Raw genomic sequence first — 24105 nt, forward strand, 5'->3', positions numbered from 1 at the left:
ACAGTCGTATATGTGTCCCACACTGCTAAAAACACTATTAGGACACTTATATTTCACTAAAAAGTGTAAATTGGTTGTTTTTGCGTTATTTCAAGCAAATTCGTACTTCCGGTTTGAAACGAATTTTTGAAGCTGCGTCACGGTCATGACATAATAGCGTGTATTCCAGTGTGCAGACTGGGCGTCTGTGCCAGAGTAAGTCTTATTACGTCTTACAGTGTGTTGCATTAATGCATGAGTAAGGCTTGGTTCAAACCAATCAGCGCGCTCTATTGTGCAACTTCATTAATATTCATTACTGTCAGAGTGTAGACGACAAAGACGCCACGTTGTGTTGGCAAAACAAGCGTGAAGTGTTGCTTTTATAGTTTGCTGCAGTTAAGTTTCATTTTCATTTTCTCTCTGTGAGAGCGCAGACTCGTGTGGATTAAGTGTACGCGACGCGCGACAACAATAACTTACGTGTCTAAGGAGGATTATTGTTTACCTGAGAGCTGTTCTGATCTGCTAACGCTGAGATCCGGAGTAGCAGTCGATTCTGTTCCCTTCTGGAATTCCAGTTCCCCCTCCACGAAGCGTATCCGCTAACAGCGTATGCGGACACAGCCGGATTTGCGGGCACCGGATTCGCTTGTAACGTTAGTCTCCTCTAAATAAAGACGCAGCTCTAGTTGCTGGTGATTGTCCTGTCTCTACAGATTTGGTAAGTGAGCGACCAGCGCTCTTTGTTTATTCAGTTCGTATTTTATTCGTATCAAACAAACTATTGCACCGAGTGTAAACAAGTTTGCACTAACAGTTACAACCAAACTATAACCTCGTGTTGGATTGTGTGACCGGAATAACACACGCGGTTTTCTGACGCTACCTGCCGTGTGCATCTAAGTTTCCGGGAAATGCAGAGTTTTTTTTTCTCTCATTCGCCGTGCGGTATCAAACATTGCATGACGAATACAAATATCTCGTTTGTCGCGAGGGACATGAATGAATTCCCTGAATGAAAGAGCCAAACTGCAGTTAAAGTCCACCATTTAATAATTTGGCAAATAATTCGACTACAGATGTCCATGTAAACACAGTCACATTGTCCGCTGTGGGTGTGTGTTTTGACTCTGAAATTCAGCGCGCCCAAATAGACACTCCCACACCAAGCCTCTTTTCTTCCTCCGACACTCCCACCTAAACAGAGCTGGACACGCCCACTTTTCTGACTTTTTCCAAAGTAGAGGTGTGAAAACACCCTGCTGAAACGAGGGGGTTTCATGGCCCTTCAAGGTCTCTGTGACCTCTGACCTAGTTTGGTGGATTCTGATAATAGTTATAAAGAGACAGGCAAATGTACTGAACATTCTTATATTAAGCAATGTGTTACCTTATTCATTAATTAAAATAATTTCAGTTAAATACTCATTCAAATGATGAAATAATTATATTTAATAAAAAAAAATAATGAGAAACAAGATGATGAGAAAAGGATAAACGTTGGTCCATGATAAGAGGGATTGGAAAGCAGAAATCTGAATCCTTCAGCAGGAGAACATGTGTTTCAGGATTGGAGGTTCAGTGGTAGAATTCTCCCCTGCCAGGCGGGAAACCCAGGTCCGATTCCCGGCCAATGCAGTTGCTCGTTTGTGTTGCTACTCTTCCAGCTGGAAGTAACAGCCTTGTGGCAGCCACACAACACAAAGCCAAGAAACAACATTGGTCAGTATTGGTGGTTCAGTGGTAGAATTCTCGCCTGCCATGCAGGAGGCCTGTGTCTGATTCCCGACCAATGCAATTCTTGTTTTGTGTTGCTACTCTTCCAGCTGGAAGGCTAACAGCCTTGCAGCAATCACACCCCACTAGGGCAGTAGCATAACCATATCAACATTGGTGATTTTGGTAGAAATCTTGCCTGCCATGTGGGAGACCTGGGTTCGATTCCCTGCTAATGCAATTGCTGTTTTGTGTGGCTCCTCTTCTAGCTCTGGTTGACGGCCTTTAAGCACTCACACAACACAAAAGCAAGGAAGAACATGGGTCAGCATTAGTGGTTCAGTGGTAGAATTCTTGCCTGCCTTGCGGGCGACCCGAGGCCGATTTCTGTCCAATGCAATTCCTCTCTTGTGTTGCTACTCTTCCAGCTCTTGGTAACAGCCTTGCAGCAATCACACCCCGCTAGGGCAGCACCATAAGCATATCAGCATTGGTGGTTCAGTGGTAGAATTCTACCCTGCCATGCCGGAGACCCGTGTCCGATTCCCAGCCAATGCAATTCCTTTTTTGTGTTGCTACTCTTCCAGCTCTGGGTAACAGCCTTGCAGCAATCACACCCCACTAGGGCTGCAGTAAAAGCTTATCAGCATTCGTGGTTCAGTGGTAGAATTCTTAGACCTAGAGTCGATTCTCGGCTAATACAAGTGCGATTTTGTGTGGCTCCTTTTTCAGCTCTGGTTGATGGCCTTTTAGCACTCACACACTACAAAGGCAAAATACCATATCGGTAAGCATTGGTGGCTCAGTGGTGAAATTCTCGCCTGCCATGTGGGAGACCCAGGTCCGATTCCCGGCCAATGCAATTCCTGTTTTGTGTTGCTACTCTTCCAGCTCTGGGTAACAGCTTTGCAGCAATCACACCCCACTAGGGGAGCAGTATAAGCATATCTGTATTGGTGGTTCAGTGCTAGATTTCTTACCTGCTATGCGGGAGAACTTGAGGCGATCCCCGGCTAATACAAGTGCGTTTTTGTGTGGCTCCTGTTTCAGCTCTGGTTGACGGCCTTTTAGCACTCACACAACACAAAGGCAAGAAAAAGCATTGGTCAGCATTGGTGGTTCAGTGGTAGAATTCTCTCCTGCCACACGGGAGACCCGGGTCCTATTCCTGGCCAATGTAATTCCTATTTTGTGTTACTACTCTTCCAGCTCTGGGTAACAGCTTTGCATCAATCACACCCCACTAGGGCTGCAGTATAAGCATATCAGCATTGGTGGTTCAGTGGTAGAATGCTCGCCTGCCACGCGGGAGACCTAAAGTCGATTCCCGGCTAAAACATGTGCGGTTTTAAGTGTCTCCTGTTTCAGCTCTGGTTGATGGCCTTTTAGCACTCACACAACACAAAGGCAAGGAACAACATGGGTCAGCATTGGTCGTTCAGTGGTAGAATTCTTGCCTGCCACGCGGGAGACCCAGGTCCGTTTCCGGGCCAATGCACCTTCTGATTTTGTGTTGCTACTCTTCCAGCTCTGGGTAACAGCCTTGTATCAATCACACCCCACTAGGGCTGCTGTATAAGCATATTAGCATTGTTGGTTCAGTGGTAGATTACTTGCCTGCCACACAGAAGACCATGGTCCGATTCCCGTCCATTACAATTCCTGTTTTGTGTAGCTACTCTTCCAGCTCTGGGTAACAGCCTTGCAGTAATCACACCCCACTAGGGCTGCAGTATAAGCATATCAGCATTGGTGGTTCAGTGGTAGAATTCTCGCCTGCCACGCGGGAGACCCGGGTCCGATTCCCGGCCAATGCAAGTGCTGTTTTGTGTTGCTACTCTTCCAGCTTTGGGTAACAGCCTTGCATCAATCACACCCCACTAGGGCTGCAGAATAAGCATGTCAGCAATGGTGGTTCAGTGGTAGATTTCTCCCCTTCCCCATGAAAGACCCTGGTCAGATTCCCGTCCCTTCCAATTCCTATTTTGTGTTGCTACACTTCCAGCTCTGGGTAACAGCCTTGCAGCAATCAAAACCCACTAGGGCTGCAGTATAAGCATATCAGCATTGCTGGTTCAGTGGTAGAAATCTTGCCTGCCACGTGGGAGACCTTGAGTTGATTCCTGGCTAATACAAATGCAGGTTTGTGTGGCTCCTTTTTCAGCTCTGGTTGACGGCCTTTTAGCACTCACACAACACAAAGGCAAGGAAGAACATGGGTCAGCATTGGTGGTTCAGTGGTAGAAACCTTGCCTGCCAGGCGCGATACCCAGGTCCAATTCCCAGCCAATGCATTTCCTGTTTTGTGTTGCTACTCTTCCAGCTCTGGGTAACAGCCTTGCAGCAATCACACCCCACTAGGGCTTTAGCATAAGCATATCAGCATTGGTGGTGGGAGACCCGGGTCTGATTCCCGGTCAATGCAATTAATGTTTTGTGTTGCTACTCTTCCAGCTCTGGGTATCAGCCTTGCAGCAATCACACCCGACTAGGGCTGCAGTAACAGCTTATCAGCATTGGTGGTTCAGCGGTAGATTTCTTGCCTGCCACACAGAAGACCCTGGTCCGATTCCCATCCATTACAATTCCTGTTTTGTGTAGCTACTCTTCCAGCTCTGGGTAACAGCCTTGCATTAATCACACCCCACTATGGCTGCAGAACAAGCATTTCAGCATTGGTGGTTCAGTGGTAGATTTCTCGCCTGCCACGGGTGAGACCAGGGTCCGATTCCTGGCCAATGCAATTCCTGTTTTGTATTACTACTCTTCCAGCTCTGTGTAACAGCCTTGCAGCAATCACACTCCACTAGGGGCGCAGTATAAGCATATCAGTATTGGTGGTTCAGTGGTAGAATTCTCGCCTGCTACGCTGGAGACCTTGAGTCGATTCCCGACTAATACAAGTGCGGTTTTGTGTGGCTCCTCTTTCAGCTCTGGTTGACGTCTTTTTAGCACTCACACAACACAAAGGCAGGGAAGAACATGGGTCAGCATTGGTGGCTCAGTGGTAGAGTTCTCGCCTGCCACGCAGGAGACCCGGGTCAGATTCTCGGCCAATGAAAATCCTGTTTTGTGTTGCTACTCTTCCAGCTCTGGATATCAGCCTTGCAGCAATCACACCCCACTAGGGCTGTAGTAAAACCATTTCAGCATTGGTGGTTCAGTGGTAGAATTCTCGCCTGCCACGCGGTGGACAAAGAGTTGATTCCTGGCTAATACAAGTGCGGTTTTGTGTGGCTCCTTTTTCAGCTCTGGTTGACGGCCTTTTAGCACTCACACACTACAAAGGCAAAAAACTATATCAGTAAGCGTTGGTGGCTCAGTGGTAGAATTCTCGCCTGCCACGTGGGAGACCCGGGTCTGATTCCCGACCAATGCAATACCTGTTTTGTGTTGCTACTCTTCCAGCTCTGGGTAACAGCCTTGCAGCAATCACACCCCACTAGGGTTGCAGTAAAACCATATCAGCATTGGTGGTTCAGTGGTAGAACTCTCGCTTGCCACGCGGTAGACCTTGAGTCGCTTCCGGGCTAATACAAGTGCAGTTTTGAGTGGCTCCTTTTTCAGCTCTGGTTGACAGCCTTTTAGCACTCACACAACACAAAGGCAAAAAGTAACATCGGTCAGCATTGGTGGCTGAGTGGTTGAATTCTCGCCTGCTATGCAGGAGACCCAGGTCCGATTCTCGGCCAATGCAATTCCTGTTTTGTGTTGCTACTCTTCCAGCTCTAGGTAACAGCTTTGCAGCAATCACACCCCACTAGGACAGTAGTATAAGGATATCAGCATTGGTGGTTCAGTGGTAGATTTCTCACCTGCAACGCGGAAGACCTGGGTCCGATTCCCGGCCAATGCAATTACAGTTTTGCGTTGCTACTCTTCCAGCTCTGGATAACAGCCTTGCATCAACCACACCCCACTAGGGGCGCAGTATAAGCATATCAGTATTTGTAGTTCAGTGGTAGATTTCTTGCCTGCCACACAGAAGACCCAGGTCCATTTCCCATCCATTACAATTCCTGTTTTGTGTAGCTACTCTTCCAGCTCTGGGTAACAGCTTTGTATCAATCACACCCCACTAGGGCTGTAGAATAAGCATTTTAGCATTGGTGGTTTAGTGGTAGAATTCTCGCCTGCCATGTGGGAGACCTAGGTCTGATTTCCGGCCAATGCAATTCCTGTTTTGTGTTACTACTCTTCCAGTTCTGGGTAACTGCTTTGCATCAATCACACCCCACTTGGGCTGCAGAATAAGCATATCAGCATTGGTGGTTCAGTGGTAGAATTTTCGCCTGCCACGCCGGAGACCTTGAGTCGATTCCCAGCTAATACATGTGCTGTTTTGAGTGGCTCCTGTTGCAGCTCTAGTTGATGGCCTTTTAGCACTCACACAACATAAAGGCAAGGAACAACATTGGTCAGCATTGTTCGTTCAGTGGTAGAATTCTCGTCTGCCACGCGGGAGACCCGGCTCCGATTCCCGGCCAATGCACCTTCTGATTTTGGTTGCTACTCTTCCAGCGCTGGGTAACAGCCTTGCAGCAATCACACCCCACTAGGGCTGCAATAAAACCATGTCAGCATTGGTGGTTTAGTTGTAGAATTCTCGCCTGCCACGTGGTAGACCTTGAGTCGCTTCCCACCTAATACAAGTGCAGTTTTGTGTTGCTCCTTTTTCAGCTCTGGTTGACGGTCTTTTAGCACTCACACACACAAAGGCAAGGAAGAACACGGGTCAGCATTGGTGGTTCAGTGGTAGAATTCTCGCCTGCCACGCGGGAGACCCGGATTCGATTCCCGGCCAATGCAATTCCTGTTTTGTGTTGCTACTCTTCCAGCTTTGGGTATCAGCCTTGCAGCAATAACACCCCACTAGGGCTGCAGTATAAGCATATCAGCATTGTTGCTTCAGTGGTAGATTTCTTGCCTGCCACACAGAAGACCGTGGTCCGATTCCCGTCCATTACAATTGCTGTTTTGTGTAGCTACTCTTCCAGCTCTGGGTAACAGCCTTGCATTAATCCTTGCAGTGCTCCTTCATTGCTGAGCTTGACTTGTCATTTACTATCGCCCACCCACTCGTCACATTATGTAAGAAATTAGCGGAGGATAGACCCGCCTTGGTGCATCTATCTGTCTCCAGGCAGCACGCAAGCTATCTTCTTACACACGGCATCTTGCCAGAGTTTAAAAAAAACGTGTGTCTGAGAAGCTTATGAATGGCATGTTTTCAGTCAACATTGACGAGGCCACGGACAAAAGTATGGATAAAATTCTTAATGTACTGGTCCGATTTTATGAAGAGGATGCAGGCAGTGTAAAAACACAGCATCTTGCCAGCAAAAAAGTAAATATTGCGAATGCCTCAGCTTTGATGCTGGAACTAAATGACGTCCTGCACTCATATGGGCTAAAGTGGAGGCAGGTCACCAGTATGCTACTAGACAATTGCGCAGTGATGAGGGGGAAGAAGTTGGGGCTTGAGACCCTAGCTAGAAAGGAGAACCCCAATCTGTTGGACATTTTGGGAGACACTGTCCATATGGTGTCAAATGCGGCTAAGGCTCTCATGAGCCCATTTCAATCAGAGGTGGAAGATTTTTGCTCTGATGTTTATAATGACATAGAGAAGTCCCCAAAGCAGAAGGAGATTTTGCATAATTTCAGAGTTTACTCCATCTCCCCCCCCCAAGAGCTTGATAAGGCCCATTAGTAACCGATTCATTCAGATGCCTGAAGTCTGCAGTAGAATGAATGAACTACTGGATGTACTCGTGGTGCACTACTATCATGTCCTGGACCCAAATGAGGAACACAAATACAGGTAGGCCTAATAAAACTCTTTTTAATAATAACAGGTGTGATGTATTTAATGTTCGTTATTTAGTTTAGTTAGATTAAGCTCATTATGGAATGTACAGGAGGCCTAATGATGCAACATCTTTTGAGATATTTTTTTAAATGGTTATGGTAGGTGTTAGGAAAATAGCAAATTATCAGCATATTAAGGTAATAGGCTATATATATATATATATATATATATATATATATATATATATATATATATATATATATATATATATATGTGTGTGTGTGTGTGTGTGTGTGTGTGTACTACAGAAGGCTTCTTAATCAGGTTTTTGAGCGGCATGACCTCACAACTGAGGAAAAGGCCAGGATAGTAGTTCTTCAGAAAGAGCAGGCAGCAGCGTCCCGGACGGGAACACAAGTTAACCAAGACCGAAAAGATCGCATCTCTGTGCTCATTTCAGAGTTTGACAGAGTAAAAGTCTTGATTCACTTATACAGAGGTATCTTTTGTATGACTAGGCAAACTTAATGCAACTTGAACTTGATGTTGTATTGGTTACATATTTTTGTGTTTTTAGTGTTTGTAGTCCACTAGCACCTGATCTAACAAATTACCTAAGTCATGATACAATGAAACAGTCAGGTCTTTTCTACAGCAACAATAACCAAATTAATGAGAATATGATCAACATTTAAGTACTGTGTGATGTTGTGAAGAACAATGTATCAAGGTAACAGTTTCCTATAATTTACTCCTGTACATGAAAGTGAGTAACATATTCAAAAGCCATCTCTGTAGTCTCATTACAGAGTCTAATCTAATTTTTATTTATCGGAGGATGCAAGACCTAGACTTGATACCTAGAAACATATGATGTCACCTCAAAGGCTATTTTTTGCATTGTGTCAGAAAGAAAAATGCTTTGTTATACAGTCATCTTGGAATATATCAAAAAGTAATTCCCTCTGTTATATGTATGACAGTATGACTAGTGTTCTGATCTAATTAATGTTTTGCTGGAAATAAATTTAGTTGTATTATTATTTAGTTACAGTATATATTGTATTTTAAATACATAATCATACTTTTGTTCAGTTATTTCCCACACCAGTCATGAGTTTTAATTGCTCAAATTGAATTATTTATTTTTTCTTATATTTGCAGGGGTCCTTCTGACATTTCAGAGATTTGTCAAAAAGCTTCAACATGAAAAGCCAATGGTGCATTTGTTGCATGTGGAAATGGTGGCCCTTGTTAAAGAGCTCCTGGGCAAATTTATGAGACCAAAGGCTGTTCCACTGAGTCACAAGGAGATTCTCAAGGTTGATGTACGGAGCAGGGATTTGCAACTGCCAAACCAGAGGCTCTCTGTTGGACAATTCTGCTACAATTCAATGAACAAAGCTCGTGTGGAAAGGAAGGTATGGGTTGGACATATCTATGACTCTCTCAGAGAAGGGTATCTGAGGTCAGCAGAGTTTCTGCTAAAAAACCTTCCCCTGGATAACATCATATCGCCGTCTCTAATTCAATCCGATGCAGTTGTTGGAGCATTCACTACATTAGGAAAGGCCTTGCCAAATGTTGTCCCTCCAGAAGAGATTGGTCAGCTGGTTGAAGAATGTCGGGCCTACCAGATGGATGCGGACATGCTTCTTCGTGTACCAAACTACATTGAAGGGGACTGTCGAGTTGATGTAGACTGGTGGAGCCATGTTGCTTCCTTGAAAAATGCAAAAAGAGGTGTGAGGTATCCCACCCTGTGCAAACTTGTTAAAGCGCTTTTGTCCATTTTTACAGGCCCCTTGGTGGAAGCATCATTCAATTTAATGGATGATATCCTAGAGTCTGACAGGTGCTCCATTAATGTGGAAACATATGAGAGCCTCGCAGTGATCAGGTCCACACTTAAGGCCAGGGACTGGACAGCCTCAACTATGAACATTGACCAGCCTTTAGGGCGATCCTGCCTTTCCTCATTCCAAAACTACCAATTACATTTAAAGAAAACGAAAGAGACTGCACAGGCACTAAAGCAGAAAAGGCTTAGTGAGGCAGCAAGGATTCTGTCCTCAAAGGAGGCAAACAAATTGGCTCAACAGGCCCGAAAAATCAAAAGGCCAGCAAAATCCTCTTCTGCACAAGCCTCCACTTCCTCTGCTCAACAGGCCCTCCTGAAAAAGAGAAGACCACCCCAATCCTCCTCTGCACAAGCCTCCACCACCTCTGCTCAAGCCACCACCACCTCTGCACAAGCCACCAACTCCTCTGGTCAACAGGCCCTGGAAGACCACCCCAACCCTCCTCAGCACCAGTCTCCACATCATCTGCACCAACACAGTTTTTACTCTCTTTTATCAATCCAAAGCATCATCAAACATGTTAAAAAGAAAAGGTTCTGAGGACCCAAAACAATGTTTATCAAAAAGGAAGAAATGAAGGGATGGAGACATGTTTTCCACACTGTCTTTTACAGTTATTTATTTTGTTTTTTTCAGTTCAGTGGTCACCATTTGCATGTTTTGGACCAAAAACTAAGTTCAGAAAGGAAAAAATAAAGGGAAGGAGAAATGTTTTTTTGTTAATCCCATACTGTCTTTTACAGTATACTTATTTATTACGGTTTTTCAGTTGAATGGTGCATATTTTGCAATTAAATTTGTTAAAGAAAAATGAATGTGTGTCCTTTTCATGTCCTTTAGTTAATCAATTCCTGTGTACTTTGGAGTACTATTATTGCCACTTACTGACCTGTCTTGGTATGGCTGTAGCATCTGTAGCATTTACTTCCAGTGATTGTTCTAAGATGGGCTAATAATGTCAATCTAGGCACTGAACATATTGAGAAGAAAATGCTAGGTTTTCTTGAATAATACTGGGGGCATAATGCAAATAGGAAAATATCTAAAAAGAGCCACTTGACAATAATGAAGATCAGGGTTACACATAGGCTGTTAATATATTTGGGCCCAGGGGCCCACAAGTTATGAGTTAAAAGTGCGTTGCATACATAGTACCCCCACCCCTACTCACCTCAGGGGCAAGGAAAAAAAGTTCAGGCTCAGGAATTTTTTCCACTATCAGCCCTGCAACTGTTACGAACAAGACTATATATATATGAAGTGAAACGGGCCGGAGTATAGTAAAAAGGGTTGGAGTGTTGTTCACTTGCTTAACAATTAAAGCAGTTCACATTGAGGTTGCTGATTGTTTGGACATTGACTAACGCATTAATGTATATATACTTATATATAAATATATATACAGTCTTGTATCAGTTATTTATAAAAAAAAAATGGGGGTGGGGGGAATAAACAGGGAGGCTAATAACTCTGACTTCAACTGTATATCTGTGTGTGTATGAGTATATGTATATGGCTACTTTTATACTTTTTTTCGCAAAAGATTCTGACTTTCGTGCAGGATTGATTCTGCTGTCCCATGTCTTCAAAGAAAAAGTTGAGAATTTGATCACACTGGGAGAGGTATGGAACTTAGCTGAACTCTCGCTTTCTAATAGTCTTGATACATGTTTCTTATAGATGGTTAACTTTTTTTTTTTTTTTACTTTTTACAGTGTGATGCTGAGACTCCATACCCAACCATACAATTGGCAGAAACTGACTGGAAAATGGCTTTCTCCAAGAGGGCACAATTTTTTGTCAAAGTGGATGGTGTGGAGGTGTGCAGGGCAATGGGAGCTGAAGAAGGAATCATTGCAGCCTTCAGTGCTTATTATGTATTCAACTTGGCTTATCCACCATATATGAAGAATACACTGACCTTCCTGCAGCATGCCATAGCCAAGATTACTGAGGAGGGTGGCAAGCCCCTTCCAATAACGGTCACCCAAATAATTAATATCCTGTGCTAAAAATGCCACAGCCATATCGATGCACAAGGTGTGGAAGGAAAACCTTCACCTTAATGAAACTAATTCAACATGTTGGCCTGGTTCACAACCATGAACCAAATTTCAACATCACTTGTGGACTGAATGATTGCAAGTCATCTTTTACACTATATAAGTCTTTTAGGCGTCATGTCTATCGAAAACACAGGAAGCTTGTTCTGCCTCGTGATGACCTGGATGCTACTGAAAACATGGACCATGATTTTGAAAACATTGACTGTCACAATGATCTGGAAAATACCAACGAGCTACAGCCTTTGGCAGATGAAATGCCTCCACCTAGTAGGAATGAGCTTTTGGCTAACTTTAAAAAAAATCTCTTCAGTTTAATTCTTAAATGTAGAGAAAAAAATCACATTCCTCAGACTGTCCAGCACGAAATAGTTAATGACATGAATTTTTTATTTTGTTATTTTAAAGAAAATTACGACTCTTTTATTTCTTACCATCTCTTCAAAAAAAATGGGTTCAACATTTCAGAATGTCCTGAAACCAGACAAATGGTACAGTCAAGGGACTTCTTTGAAGAAGCTTCAAAAATTGTTAGCTCTCCACACATGTTAAAAGAGCACTGTAAATCTAAGCTTAGGCTGATTGAACCAGTACATCACATTTTGAGGTCACCGAGTGGACACAAAGTAGGCACCTATTCATATGTACCTATTACTGAGGTTTTAACTAACTACTGCTCACGTGACGACATATTTGATGAAATTCAGACAAATAACTATTTACACAAAGATCCAGATTACCTAAATGACTACACAAATGGTACATGTTTCAAGGAACATTCCTACTTTAAAGTCAACCCACATGCTTTAGAATTTGACGTTGTCAACCCGCTAGGTTAAAAAAAAGCAAGCACAAGCTTTGTGCTTTTTACTATACTGAAAGCAACCTTAAACACTCCTCAAAACTGAAGCACATTCACCTTGCTTTATTAGTATGACAAACCTTTGTAAAAAACTGTGGATTAGCAACCATTTTAAAACCAATGTTGGATGACCTGAAAAAACTTGAACGTGAAGGGTTCATGATAACTGTAGGTGGGATTGAGCAGACTGTTCATGCTGCACTAGCAACATTTTCGGCAGACAATCTTTCAGCACATATGTTAGCTGGTTTTACGATGTCATTTAACTCTGCTAGAGTTTGCCGCTATTGCATGGCAACCCACACAGACGTAAAAGATAAATTTACTGAAAGTGATTTTGTTTTAAGAACTCCAGAGGAACATCTCTACCATCTAACATGCATTGAAAACGCAAATGATCGAAGAACATATGGTGTAAACTATTCATCACCATTTAGTGAATTGAACTATTTTGACGTGACAGACATTTCCACCTGATATAATGCATGATTTGTTGGAGGGAGTTATTCCTCTAATAATAAAACTTGTTCTGAGCTGGGCTCACAAAGAAAAACATATCACTATTAAGGAGTTAAATGATTAACTTGAGCAACTCTCCATTGGTCAAAATGACAAAAAAAAAAACAAAAAAAAAACAGTGCATTTGTCAGAGCGAAGCTTACACAAATCTGGAATTGCTGGGTCTGCCTCACAAAATGGTTTTTGTTTAGGATTTTGCCATTTTTAAATGGCACACCGTATTCCTCCCAACAGTAAACAGTGGAATGTTTTTCTGTTGTGTTGTGACATTGTTGACATTGTAATTGCCCCAAGAGTGAAAAGGGAAAACCTGGCAATGTTAGATACACTGGTGTTTGAGTTTTTGACACAGCTAAGGGATGTTTTTGGGGATGTTGTGACACCCAAGTGTCATTTTTTGATACATTACTCAAGACTAACATCTATATTTGAACCTTTGCGCTTGCTTTGGTGCATGCGTTTTGAGGCTAAACACCAGTATTTTAAGAATGTTGCTAGCAGCTGTAGAAACTTTATTAACATTGCCAAAACCTTAAGTGAGAGGCACCAAATGAAACAATGCTGGGAATTTTCCACACCTTGTATTCTTGATGAGTTTGAGTGCACTGTTAGACCTTACTAGGTTTTTTTACAGTAGAATACTGGCAACACTGTTGCCAGCCACTCACTGTAAAAGTTTGGTTACAGTAAGTAACTGGCAACAGTGTTGCCAGTTAATTACTGTAACTGAACTATTACAGTGAGTGGCTGGCAACAGTGTTGCCAGTAATTTACTGTAACTGAACCATTACAGTGAGTAGCTGGCAACAGTGTTGCCAGTTAATTACTGTAATAGAGCAGCAGTGGTAACTAACTGGAAACTGTGTACAGTTAATTACTGTATTGTAGTGTTACAAATCACAGCATTATACTGCATACACATTAATAGTATGTCATATATAGTTATTGTAGTGTTACTAAAATTAATTAGTATTCTTAGCTGTTATTTAAAAATAGAAGGCATAACATTTTTCAGACAAATTTATTTTATTGTTTTGGCACCAAACAAATAAATAACAGAAAAAGTATAACAAAATTAAGAAATCAGCAGATATAAATATTGTCTTGCATATAACAGGTCTGCACAGTAAGGCTGCGGTCACATTAACCTTTAAGCATGCAAAATTCTGTCATACTGCACTGCGAAGTGGAATTAAACAAAGCGAGTAGTGGAATTAAACAAAATAATTAGAGATTGAAAAAGCAAGCCAGAGAGGTCATGTTTTGATCTTTGATTGGTATCAAGCAATCACATGATGTGATTTTGCATGTCAGCGTTCTCCAAGCTTGAACTTTTCAATGCTGCGAATTATGAAATGTCACATGAGCTATCATTCCAGGTCAGCAGTACTCACATGCGTATGAATGGAAGTCTGTAGGGAGTAAAGTTCAGTGTGACCGGGGGCCTGTTTCAGAAAGGAGGTTAAGTGAAAACTCAGAGTATTTTAACCCTGAAATGAGAGAAACTCTGGGTTTTCCGTTTCAAAATGGCAGGTTTGTTAAACTCGAGAAAGCAGGGTAAGTCAAGCCTGTTTCTGAAAGAAAGGTAACTTTAACTCAGAGTCAGTTACCGTGGTAACTTACTCTGTGAATCTAACCTGGTCCGGAGCAGGTTTTATTCTCTAAACTCTGAGTTTCTGTCGGTCTCCTCCCCTTTTTTAAAGATGAAGCAGTATTTCTCGCCTTAGCCTTACGTCTCCACACACCTATTTTAGAGCTCATTTTGGAGATGTGCATAAAAACGATTGATAGAAACGTCATGATTCGCATAACTTTTGAAAATACGCATAATAAAACATGTGCATAACTGAGTAGGTTAAACTTTTATTTGATAAGAAAAGATGCGCATGAACTATGAAGGAAACACTTAACAAATTACAGTATGTGCATTAAAAAAAAAAGGTTTGTTAGAGATGATAATGAAAATGTGTGTGAATGGACAAACCAGCAGACTGAGCACACTGTAGAACATCTTAAATGTTGTTTTGGTCATTCTAAAATGCCTTAACTGTTTCAGTATTAGCGTATATTATTAACTACCTCCGAGCGTCTCAAGCGTGTCAAGATCACCGCGTCTCATGGCTTCAAACGCCCCCACGTGTTTATTGTGTGTCAGCATTGTCGTCTGAGGTGCAAGTACATTTATTAAATAAAAAATAATTGGCGCAGCTTCTTCTACCACAGTAAATTCTGTTTTTACTGTTGATATTTGTTCATCAGAAAGTGACGATTTTGTTCTCTTTGACTTGTTCAATAAAAATCGCTGCTTTATTCGCATCTTTTAGGCGTTATTCCAGTTTTGCACAAATTTATGTAATATATTTGGATGGAAACAGATATTGCCTACATTTTTGTCACACACAGAACAAAGTCACGTACGAGAATGGCTTGTCCTTTTTTTCATAAATAATTAGCTTAACCGTTGACATGTACTGTTTCTAGATTAATAGGATTATTATTCTTTCTAAAAAGTATTTTTAGCACTGCTTACTCTCTAAATGTTATATCAACCTCTATCACTTGATAAATAAAAAGGCAGACACACAAGTGCACTATTAAATCTATTAAAACTGCTAAACATGTATAAAAGTTTAGAAACATTTTATAAACGTCACACATTACATTACTTATTTTATTATACTTAAATATTTAAATACTTTAAATTAAAAATTACGCATTAACTTGAGCAGATGTTTTCTCACGCTAACTGTCTCTGTTTCACTGATGGTTGCTTCTTTTTAAATATATAGACTCATATTTGATATAACTTTGCATGAGCAGATCAAATTCAGTCGGAGAAAGAAATGCTGATCTCTTTTTTTTAAGATGTTGCCATAGTCACTCGTAATATCTGTGCTCCATTAATAAGGCCTTTTTATAGTCAAGGTGTGCGCGCTTAACTCTGAGTTGGTCTACTCAAAGTTGATTGATCTAACTCAGATCAGCTATTCTGAAACCGAAAACTCTGAGTTTTTAATCTCTCGGTAAATCAACTCAGAGTTCAAGTTTAAACTCCGAGTTGTTTGAACCTCCTTACTGAAACAGGCCCCGGGACTTTAAGCTGTAACTCTAATTAAACACACCTGATCAAACTAATTAAGGCTTGTTAGAAATCTACAGGTAATGTTGAACCAGGGTGGGAGCTAAACTCTGCTGCTGCAGTTCTCCAGGAACTTGGAGTTTGACCCCATGGTATATAGCAGGGGTGCTCAATCCTGTTCCTGTATATCTATCTTCCTGCAGATTTCAGTTGCTACCCATATCAAACACACCTGCCTGTAATTATTACGTGGTGTTCAGGTCCTAATTAATTGATTTAGGTGTGTTTGATATGGATAAAAACTGAAATCTGCATGAAGGTAGATCAGCAAATGAACAGCAAAAAACACAAAATAATTATTTTAAAGTTTTAAATAATTAAAAACTGTGTCAAATCTCAATAAAAAGTTTAAAATAATTATAAAAAATAAAAATAAAGTTGGCAACACCGAAAAACCAAAAGATCCAATCTTTTATTGTTATAATTATCTCATGACAACAAACTTTTTTATTGTTTCTAATATAAATTCATAAACACTGCTCTGAAAAATACTTAGCAACAAACTCACAACCTGGGACCGGACAGTGGACCTTTTGTGTGTAGATGGCTATGTGTATCATGTTTTTGTGATTCCCTGTGATGATGTGCACATGTTACCTTACTGAGATGATGGAATTTAAATTTGGCTTAGTTGCCAGAAAGATACATACAACTGTTAGCATCTGTACAATATGGCCGTATGCAATATCCAATAAATACATATACTTAAACAAAAGTAATGTTAAAAGTTATATAAGGAGAGGCTAACTAGCTAATAATGTAGCTTTCAAGTACACAGTTCAAGATAACAGCAATATAAGTTAAAACACAGCCTTATTTTAGAAACCCTCAAAAACATTTGAACACATTTTACTTACTCATTGTAGATTCTTATTTAAAGCCTAAAACATATCAGACTCTACATCTGAATTGATGGACAGAGAATAGAGCACACTCAGCAGTAAACAAATCAAACACCTGGCTCCCTTAAAGGGCCGGCATTTTCTGAAAACTCTTTCTAACACCTTTGTGTTTAGAATAAGACAGACAATCTGTGGGAGTGTGTGGTGATGCCTAAATCATTATTTTCTGCCTTTAAAATGCACATCTCTATAAATAGCAACAAAAAAAATCAGAGAAGATGGGACAGTAATGGTTGAACAGTAATTTGCTATTTATTGTCAGTTACTATCTGTAATGAGTACATAAAGTAAATTACTGGAATTTATTCTTTGCACTACACAATTTCATACAAAGTCTACTCCTTTTATAGTAAAATAATATGTGTTAATAAATAATAAATGTTTCCTTTTATTACAGCAAAACACTGGCTATTTTACAGTTATTTACTGCACATACAACAGAGTAACAGTGCAGTTATACTAATTAAACACACCTGATCAAACTAAATCTAAAGGTAGTGTGTTGAAGCAGGGCTGGAACTAAATTCTGCTGGGCTGCGGCCCTTCAGGAGTTTGACATTTAGGAATTGCCTACATTTATCACAATCATGCACATATCATTGAATAAAAACAAAAAAAATATAAAAACTTCATCCAAAGCAAAAAAATAAATAAATAATCTGATCCTCATGTTGTTCCAAACCTGTAGTAATAATAATAATTAAAAAAAAACAAATAACCTGATTAATACATTTATTTAGGAAAGCCTTTATACTATACTGTTAATGCCACTTTTACCTACTTCATTTGAAGTTTTCAAACAAATTCATTGAGTCTCTGCAAAAATGTATGTACATGCTGTTTAAGATATTTTTTAAATAACACATTTTTACTAGTTATTTAGCAAAATACTAATACTCAGCTTAAAGTGCAATTTAAAAGCTTAACTATAGGCTAAACTAGGCAAATTAGATTAATTATAGAAAAGTAAACAAAGTTATAAAAATGATTGTGATAGTTTGGTTGCTTTGTGTGAATATTTTTGCCTTTAAATGCATCTCGTCGATATCTTTACTTTTTAATTAGCTCTGTGACATTGACATTGGTTGACTCCTGATACTCAATGTTAAAAACATTAAAGGAACCAAAGAAAACACAGAGATGGCTGCAGAGAAATTTAGCTTATCATCAATGCATTGTCTCACTTTCTCCTCAATACTGACCATTCACATACCGAAACTGAACAGTAAATATATATATATATATATATATATATATATATATATATATATATATATATATATATATATATATATATATATATATCAATATATATATCAATATATATATCAACATAAAGCATCAGAGTACATGGGGTAATAATGGTTGAGCAGTAATTTACCATTTATTATCACAGTAACTATCTGTAATGAGTACATAATGTAAATTACTGTAATTTATTCTTTGCACTACAAAATTTCATACAAATCCTGCTTTCCTTTTTACAAATACTGTTTCCTTTTATTACAGCAAAACACTGGCTATTTTACAGTTATTTACTGCATAATCTACAGTAAGGGTTAACAGTGTAGGTAGTAGGTAGGAGTATAGAGACTCCGTTATCATCACTCCCATTAGACCTACAGACAATTCTCACAAACATACACTCTATGGAACATTTCAACATTCAGCGCGTTTCAAATGTGACTGTTGATAGTGTGAGGTATGCATTAAAAGATGTATTCATAGTTGACTATGTCCATGCAGAAGAAATTCCCCTATTCTTCCAAATTAAATACATTTTAAATGTAAACACTGAATGGTTGCTGTAACGTTCCCTTGCAGAACGTATTTTGGATAAGTGTGTGCGTTCGTTTGTATGTGGGTGTGTCGTTTCATGCATGTGTTACAGGTACGAACGGCATTGGAGGATCCGCATTTCGTGCTGATGACGTTGGCCGCTGATGCTGGGTTTGCGCCACCAATCGCTGGTTGGCGTAGCGTTTAAAAGCCGAGCCCAAACTGCAATGGCGATCTCTCTCTCTCTGTCTCTTTCCTTCTCGCCACTTCTCGCTCTTATTCTTTCTGTGGGTCTCTGTGAGGACAGTCTCTCTTGCGAGGGCTAGTCTGAGAGAATGTGTTTTGCTTGTTTAATGCTCTTGTCTAAAGTTTGCGATTTAACAATGTTTGTGAAATTGTCCAGTTAACTGACATGTTTGAGTGATGCCTCGGAGAGGTGTAGGAGTGAGTAAGTCGCGCGATATACATATACAACACTCAGATTGATATTTTGTATTAGTTCATTAGGTTCAGGAGAATGTGCTGTTTTCTGTATGTTTTGTTTTTAGTTAGAGCAGTTTAGTTAAGACGTTTGGTACGTTGAAGATGTTTCTTTTCATGCTTTTCTTTTCATATTTAGTTTAGTTTGGTGAAAACAGTTACTGAGTTTTGTTATATTTATTTCTTTGATTTAAGCACATTCAACTACTTCCTCTCCCCCCAGGTAATTCATTATTTAATCATTGTAAATATTTTTCTTTCACTGTATAATATATTTTCACTGGTTTTCATGGGATATATGGGCAATAAATAATTGCAGTGATTATTTGATTCAGTTTATTTCTTTCTCCATCCGCTTGTCACACACATTGAACTAATGTATGTTATTGTCATCTACTCCTAGTTTAATATTAACATCTAAAAGGACGTAACATATAATTGGGGGCTCATCCGCGATCTATTTAAATTATTTAAAATCTTAATTTAGTCCCGGATAATAGTTTTGTGTGTGTGTGTACTCGGATGGTGTAGAGAAAAAAGGAGAAAAACTTTGACAGTGAAATAGTATCATTTTCTCTCTTTGCAATTTTGGTCTTTTGTAAGTAAGTAGGCTATTTGTGAGAATTTAGACAATGAGTACTTTTGATTTAGAAACATTTGTTGCTAATCCGATATTGGAAGTTTTTGAGCGATGTAGGAAAGACGATTTATTGCAGATAGGTGAACACTATCGCATTCCTGTTGTGAGGCAGTCTTTAAAGCGCCTTATTAAAGACGAGGTTTAAAGCACTTGATTAAACACAAAATTTTAAATTTACCTGATGCGGATGGCGATAAGGCTGGTGCAGAGGCTGTAGAACACAGTTCTGATAATTTAGTGGATGCGGAGAAGGAGACGGGTGAGTATGCCGAGGTGGAGACCGAGGCAAAGACTGGCTTGCCGCCCTTCCATCCATTTTCCCCGACTTCACTTGAGTCTGGGGGTGATGCGAGGCTAAAGGTCCGCCTGGCTCGCATGCAGATTGAAGCTCAAGAGCGAGCTGAGACGCGCCACGCCGAGATGAAGCTGCGCCTGGATATCCGTAAATTGGAAATCGACGCGGAGACACAGGTAAAACTTAGACAGCTCGAGTTAGACTCGATGAAGGTTGGTTCTGGCCGATCTGTACAGTTAAATCCTGTAAGTCCTGCTGCTAATGATAATTCGGCAAGTTTTTTGAGTGATGTTTCGTCTAGTGCTTTTGATATTAGTAAGCATATTGCTTTAGTGCCTCACTTCAGAGAATCCGAAGTGGATTCCTATTTTGCTGTGTTTGAGCGTGTGGCTGCCGCACTTCATTGGCCTAAAGAAGTTTGGTGTCTTTTGCTACAGTGTAGATTAGTCGGTAAGGCACAGGAAGTTTGTTCTGCTTTAACTTTGGAGGAGAGTTTGAAATATGATTCAGTTAAGAGCGCTGTTCTCCGCGCATATGAGTTAGTGCCTGAAGCATATCGACAACGTTTTAGAAACCAAAAGAAAAATGCACAGCAAACATTCGTAGAATTTGCCCGTGACAAGGGAGTTCTTTTTGATAAATGGTTGGCTGCTAACAATGTGAGAGATTTTAATGCGCTGCGAGAATTGATGCTTCTGGAGGATTTTAAAAATTGCCTGCCTGAGAGAATTGTCACATATCTTAATGAACAGAAAGTCACGACTTTGTCACAAGCCGCAACTCTTGCGGATGAGTATGTGTTAACGCACAAGAGCGTGTTTTCTGTACCCCGACCTGACAAGACATTGAGTTCCTTCACGGCTCAAAATTCCGCACGTCCAAAAAGTAGTTCACCAACGAATAAAGAGATTAGAGAGTGTTTTTACTGCCACAAAATCGGGACATTTAATTTCCGAATGTTTAGTGCTTAAACGAAAAAATCAGCAAGGGCAAATGAAACCAGCAGCTTTTGTGAAAACTTTGTCTGAACTTGACTCTAGTGAAAATGAAATTGACGCTGGCTTTAAGCCATTTTTAATGAAGGGGCTGATTTCTGTGAATGGAAATACTGAAGAGCAGAAAGAAATTAAAATCTTGAGGGACACTGGCGCACTTCACTCGTTTTTAATTTCTGATGCACTTCCTTTATCTGATCAGACTTACTGTGGATCCAACATTCTAGTTCAGGGAATTGAGATGGGTGTTTTAACGGTGCCTTTGCATCGAATTCACTTGCAGTGTGATTTGATTTCAGGTTTTGTCAAAGTTGGTGTACGTCCTTCCTTTCCTGTCAAAGGTGTTGCGTTTATTCTCGGAAATGACTTGGCCGGGGATAAAGTTTCATCTTTGCCTGAAGTGGTTGATAAACCTGATTGTTTTATCCCTGCTGATGACATTTCTAACACGTTTCCAGAAGTATTTTCAGCGAATGTAGTCACTTGTGCCCAAAAACGCAGAATTGGAGAAGAAATAATATTATCTGATTCATTTTTGCCACCTTTGTTTACTGAGAAAAATCCTGTTTCGGTCGATTTGAAAAGTTTTAAAGGTGCTGAGAAAGAAACGCGCTCCGACAATACTCCGCCCACAGATGCGCCCGAATGTGATCTTTTATCTGAACCTATTTCGCACGAACGAATTAAAAATGCACAACGAGATGATGAGTCCTTAACGAAATGTTTTTCTGCGGCTGACAAAGATTTTAAACAAACGAAAAATAACCTGAGTGTATACGTGATTGACAATGGATTATTGTTGCGTAAATGGCGTCCTAGCAGAGATGTAGAGAACGAATGGGAGGTTGTTTGTCAGATTGTTCTGCCTACAATTTATCGAGAACAAGTGCTAAATTTGGCCCACGATCACCCTTTATATGGTCATTTAGGTGTGACAAAAACTTACAAGCGCATTCTTAAACATTTCTTCTGGCCTGGCTTAAAGAAGGATGTTGTTTCTCACTGTCGCACTTGTCATGTTTGTCAGGTCACTGGCAAACCAAATCAAAAGATTCCACCAGCACCACTTGTTCCGATCCCTATTGTTGGCGAACCATTTGAGCACGTCATTTTGGATTGCGTTGGTCCTCTTCCAAAGACGAAAGCAGGTAATCAGTTTTTATTAACTATTATGTGCTCTGCAACCCGCTTTCCCGAAGCCATCCCGCTTAGGAAAATCACTGCACCTGTTGTGATCAAAGCAATGATCAAATTTTTTTCTACTTTTGGGTTACCAAAAATCGTACAAACAGATCAAGGTACGAATTTTCTGTCAAAAGTGTTCACGCAAGTTTTAACCTCATTAGGCATAAAGCACCGAACATCAAGCGCGTATCATCCTGAAAGTCAGGGAGCTATCGAACGTTTTCATCAAACACTAAAATCCATGTTGAGAAAATATTGCATGAGCTCTGAAAAAGACTGGGATGAAGGAATACCATTAATGTTGTTTGCAATTCGTGAATCTACTCAGGAGTCATTAGGGTTTTCTCCGGCAGATTTAACATTCGGCCACGTCTTTCGCGGGCCTCTTAAAGTGCTGAAAGATGGGATGTTAAATGAAAAATCAAAAGGAGTAAATATTTTGGATTTTGTTAGCCGTTTTAGAGAACGTTTGCACAATGTTTGTACTCTTGCACGTGAGTCACTGTCCGTAGCTCAGGAGGACATGAAAGGATGGTATGACAGGAAAGCTGTTGTCCGTGACATTAAACCTGGCGATGATGTTTTAGTACTGCTACCGGTACCCAGTTCAGCGTTGTCCGCTCGTTTTTCTGGCCCCTATAAGGTGTCGAAAAAACTGAGTGAAACTGACTTTGTGATAAATACACCTGATCGAAAAAGAAAATTTCGCACCTGTCACATTAACATGCTCAAGTTGTATTACCCTAGGAAAGTGTCTGGTAATTTCGAAAAGGAACAACTTGCTGCTGTTTCCTCTGATCCCTTAGTTGCTGCTGTCACTGCTGTGTGTGACTCTGCTGATGTGAGTGAGCTGCCTTCTCTGGGTGAGTGTCACAATGATGATGATGATGATGACTTTACGTTTCGTAATGACTTGACGATGTGTGGTAGACTTTTGAATTCGGAGATCCTTGATAATTTGCCAGATTATTTTAATACTTTGTCAGAAACACAGAGAAGTGATTTGATCAAACTGTTGCGAGAATATCCGATGCTGTTTAGTGATGTGCCGACTCAAACTAACGTGCTACAGCATGATATTCAAGTGACATGCGATCATCCTATTAAGCAACATGCTTACAGAATAAATAATGTAAAACGTTCTGTGATGAAAGACGAAGTTGATTATCTGTTAAAAAATAATCTAGCAGAGTATAGTCATAGTCCCTGGAGCTCTCCGTGTCTGCTTGTGCCAAAAGCTGACGGTACATTCCGTTTTTGCACGGATTATCGTAAGGTAAATTCCGTAACTGTGCCAGATAGTTATCCATTGCCCAGAATGGAAGACTGTATTGACAATTTGGGTTCGGCGAAATTTGTCACGAAGTTAGATCTACTCAAAGGATTTTGGCAAATACCATTATCTCCGCGAGCTGCGCAAATTTCAGCTTTCGTTACACCGGATAACTTCCTACAATACAAAGTAATGGCTTTCGGGTTACGAAACGCTCCCGCAACTTTCCAGCGCCTCGTAAACATCGTATTGTCTGGAGTTCCAAATTGCCATGCATACCTCGATGATTTAGTAATTTATTCCTGTGACTGGGATGAGCATTTGTCTGCACTTCGTACTGTTTTTAAACGGTTATCTGACGCTTTGTTGACTATTAATTTAGCCAAGTGTGAATTTGGAAAAGCAACAATTACCTATTTGGGCAAAGAAGTAGGTCAAGGTCAAGTTCGTCCTGTGAGTGCCAAAGTGACAGCTATAGCTGAGTTTCCTATTCCTACAACGAGACGCGAGTTGCGCCGCTTTTTAGGAATGGCTGGTTATTAAAGGAGTTTCTGTCGTAATTTCTCGACTGTTGTTTGTCCCTTGACTAGCTTGCTGAGTC

The 24105-nt window shown here is 40.4% G+C and overlaps 1 protein-coding gene, 1 long non-coding RNA gene and 2 other non-coding genes across 4 annotated transcripts; all 4 read left to right on the top strand.

Annotated features, from left to right (window-relative positions):
- Positions 1–546: 546 nt before the first annotated feature.
- Positions 547–18079, top strand: LOC148682228 (uncharacterized). Its single transcript, XR_015943045.1, has 3 exons — positions 547–1281; positions 14235–15230; positions 15648–18079. It is a non-coding gene; the product is annotated as an uncharacterized LOC148682228 (long non-coding RNA).
- Positions 3445–3515, top strand: trnag-gcc (transfer RNA glycine (anticodon GCC)). The gene has a single exon. It is a non-coding gene; the product is annotated as a tRNA-Gly (tRNA).
- Positions 6437–6507, top strand: trnag-gcc (transfer RNA glycine (anticodon GCC)). The gene has a single exon. It is a non-coding gene; the product is annotated as a tRNA-Gly (tRNA).
- LOC147844993 (uncharacterized) lies at positions 8675–18664 on the top strand. The gene is made up of 2 exons (XM_088650323.1): positions 8675–13416; positions 18424–18664. Exon 1 carries the CDS (start codon positions 8728–8730, stop codon positions 9910–9912), a length of 1185 nt encoding a protein of 394 aa, XP_088506449.1. The 5' UTR covers positions 8675–8727; the 3' UTR covers positions 9913–13416; positions 18424–18664.
- The last annotated feature ends 5441 nt before the right edge of the window (positions 18665–24105 follow it).

Source organism: Danio rerio, chromosome 4 (assembly GCF_052040795.2).
Source record: "Danio rerio strain M-AB ecotype USA chromosome 4, GRCz13ab, whole genome shotgun sequence".
NCBI classification, from domain to species: Eukaryota; Metazoa; Chordata; class Actinopteri; order Cypriniformes; family Danionidae; genus Danio; species Danio rerio.

Excerpts from the sequence above, each read along its gene's own strand:
- LOC147844993 (XM_088650323.1), top strand. The coding sequence starts at position 8,728 with ATGGTGCATTTGTTGCATGTGGAAATGGTGGCCCTTGTTAAAGAGCTC.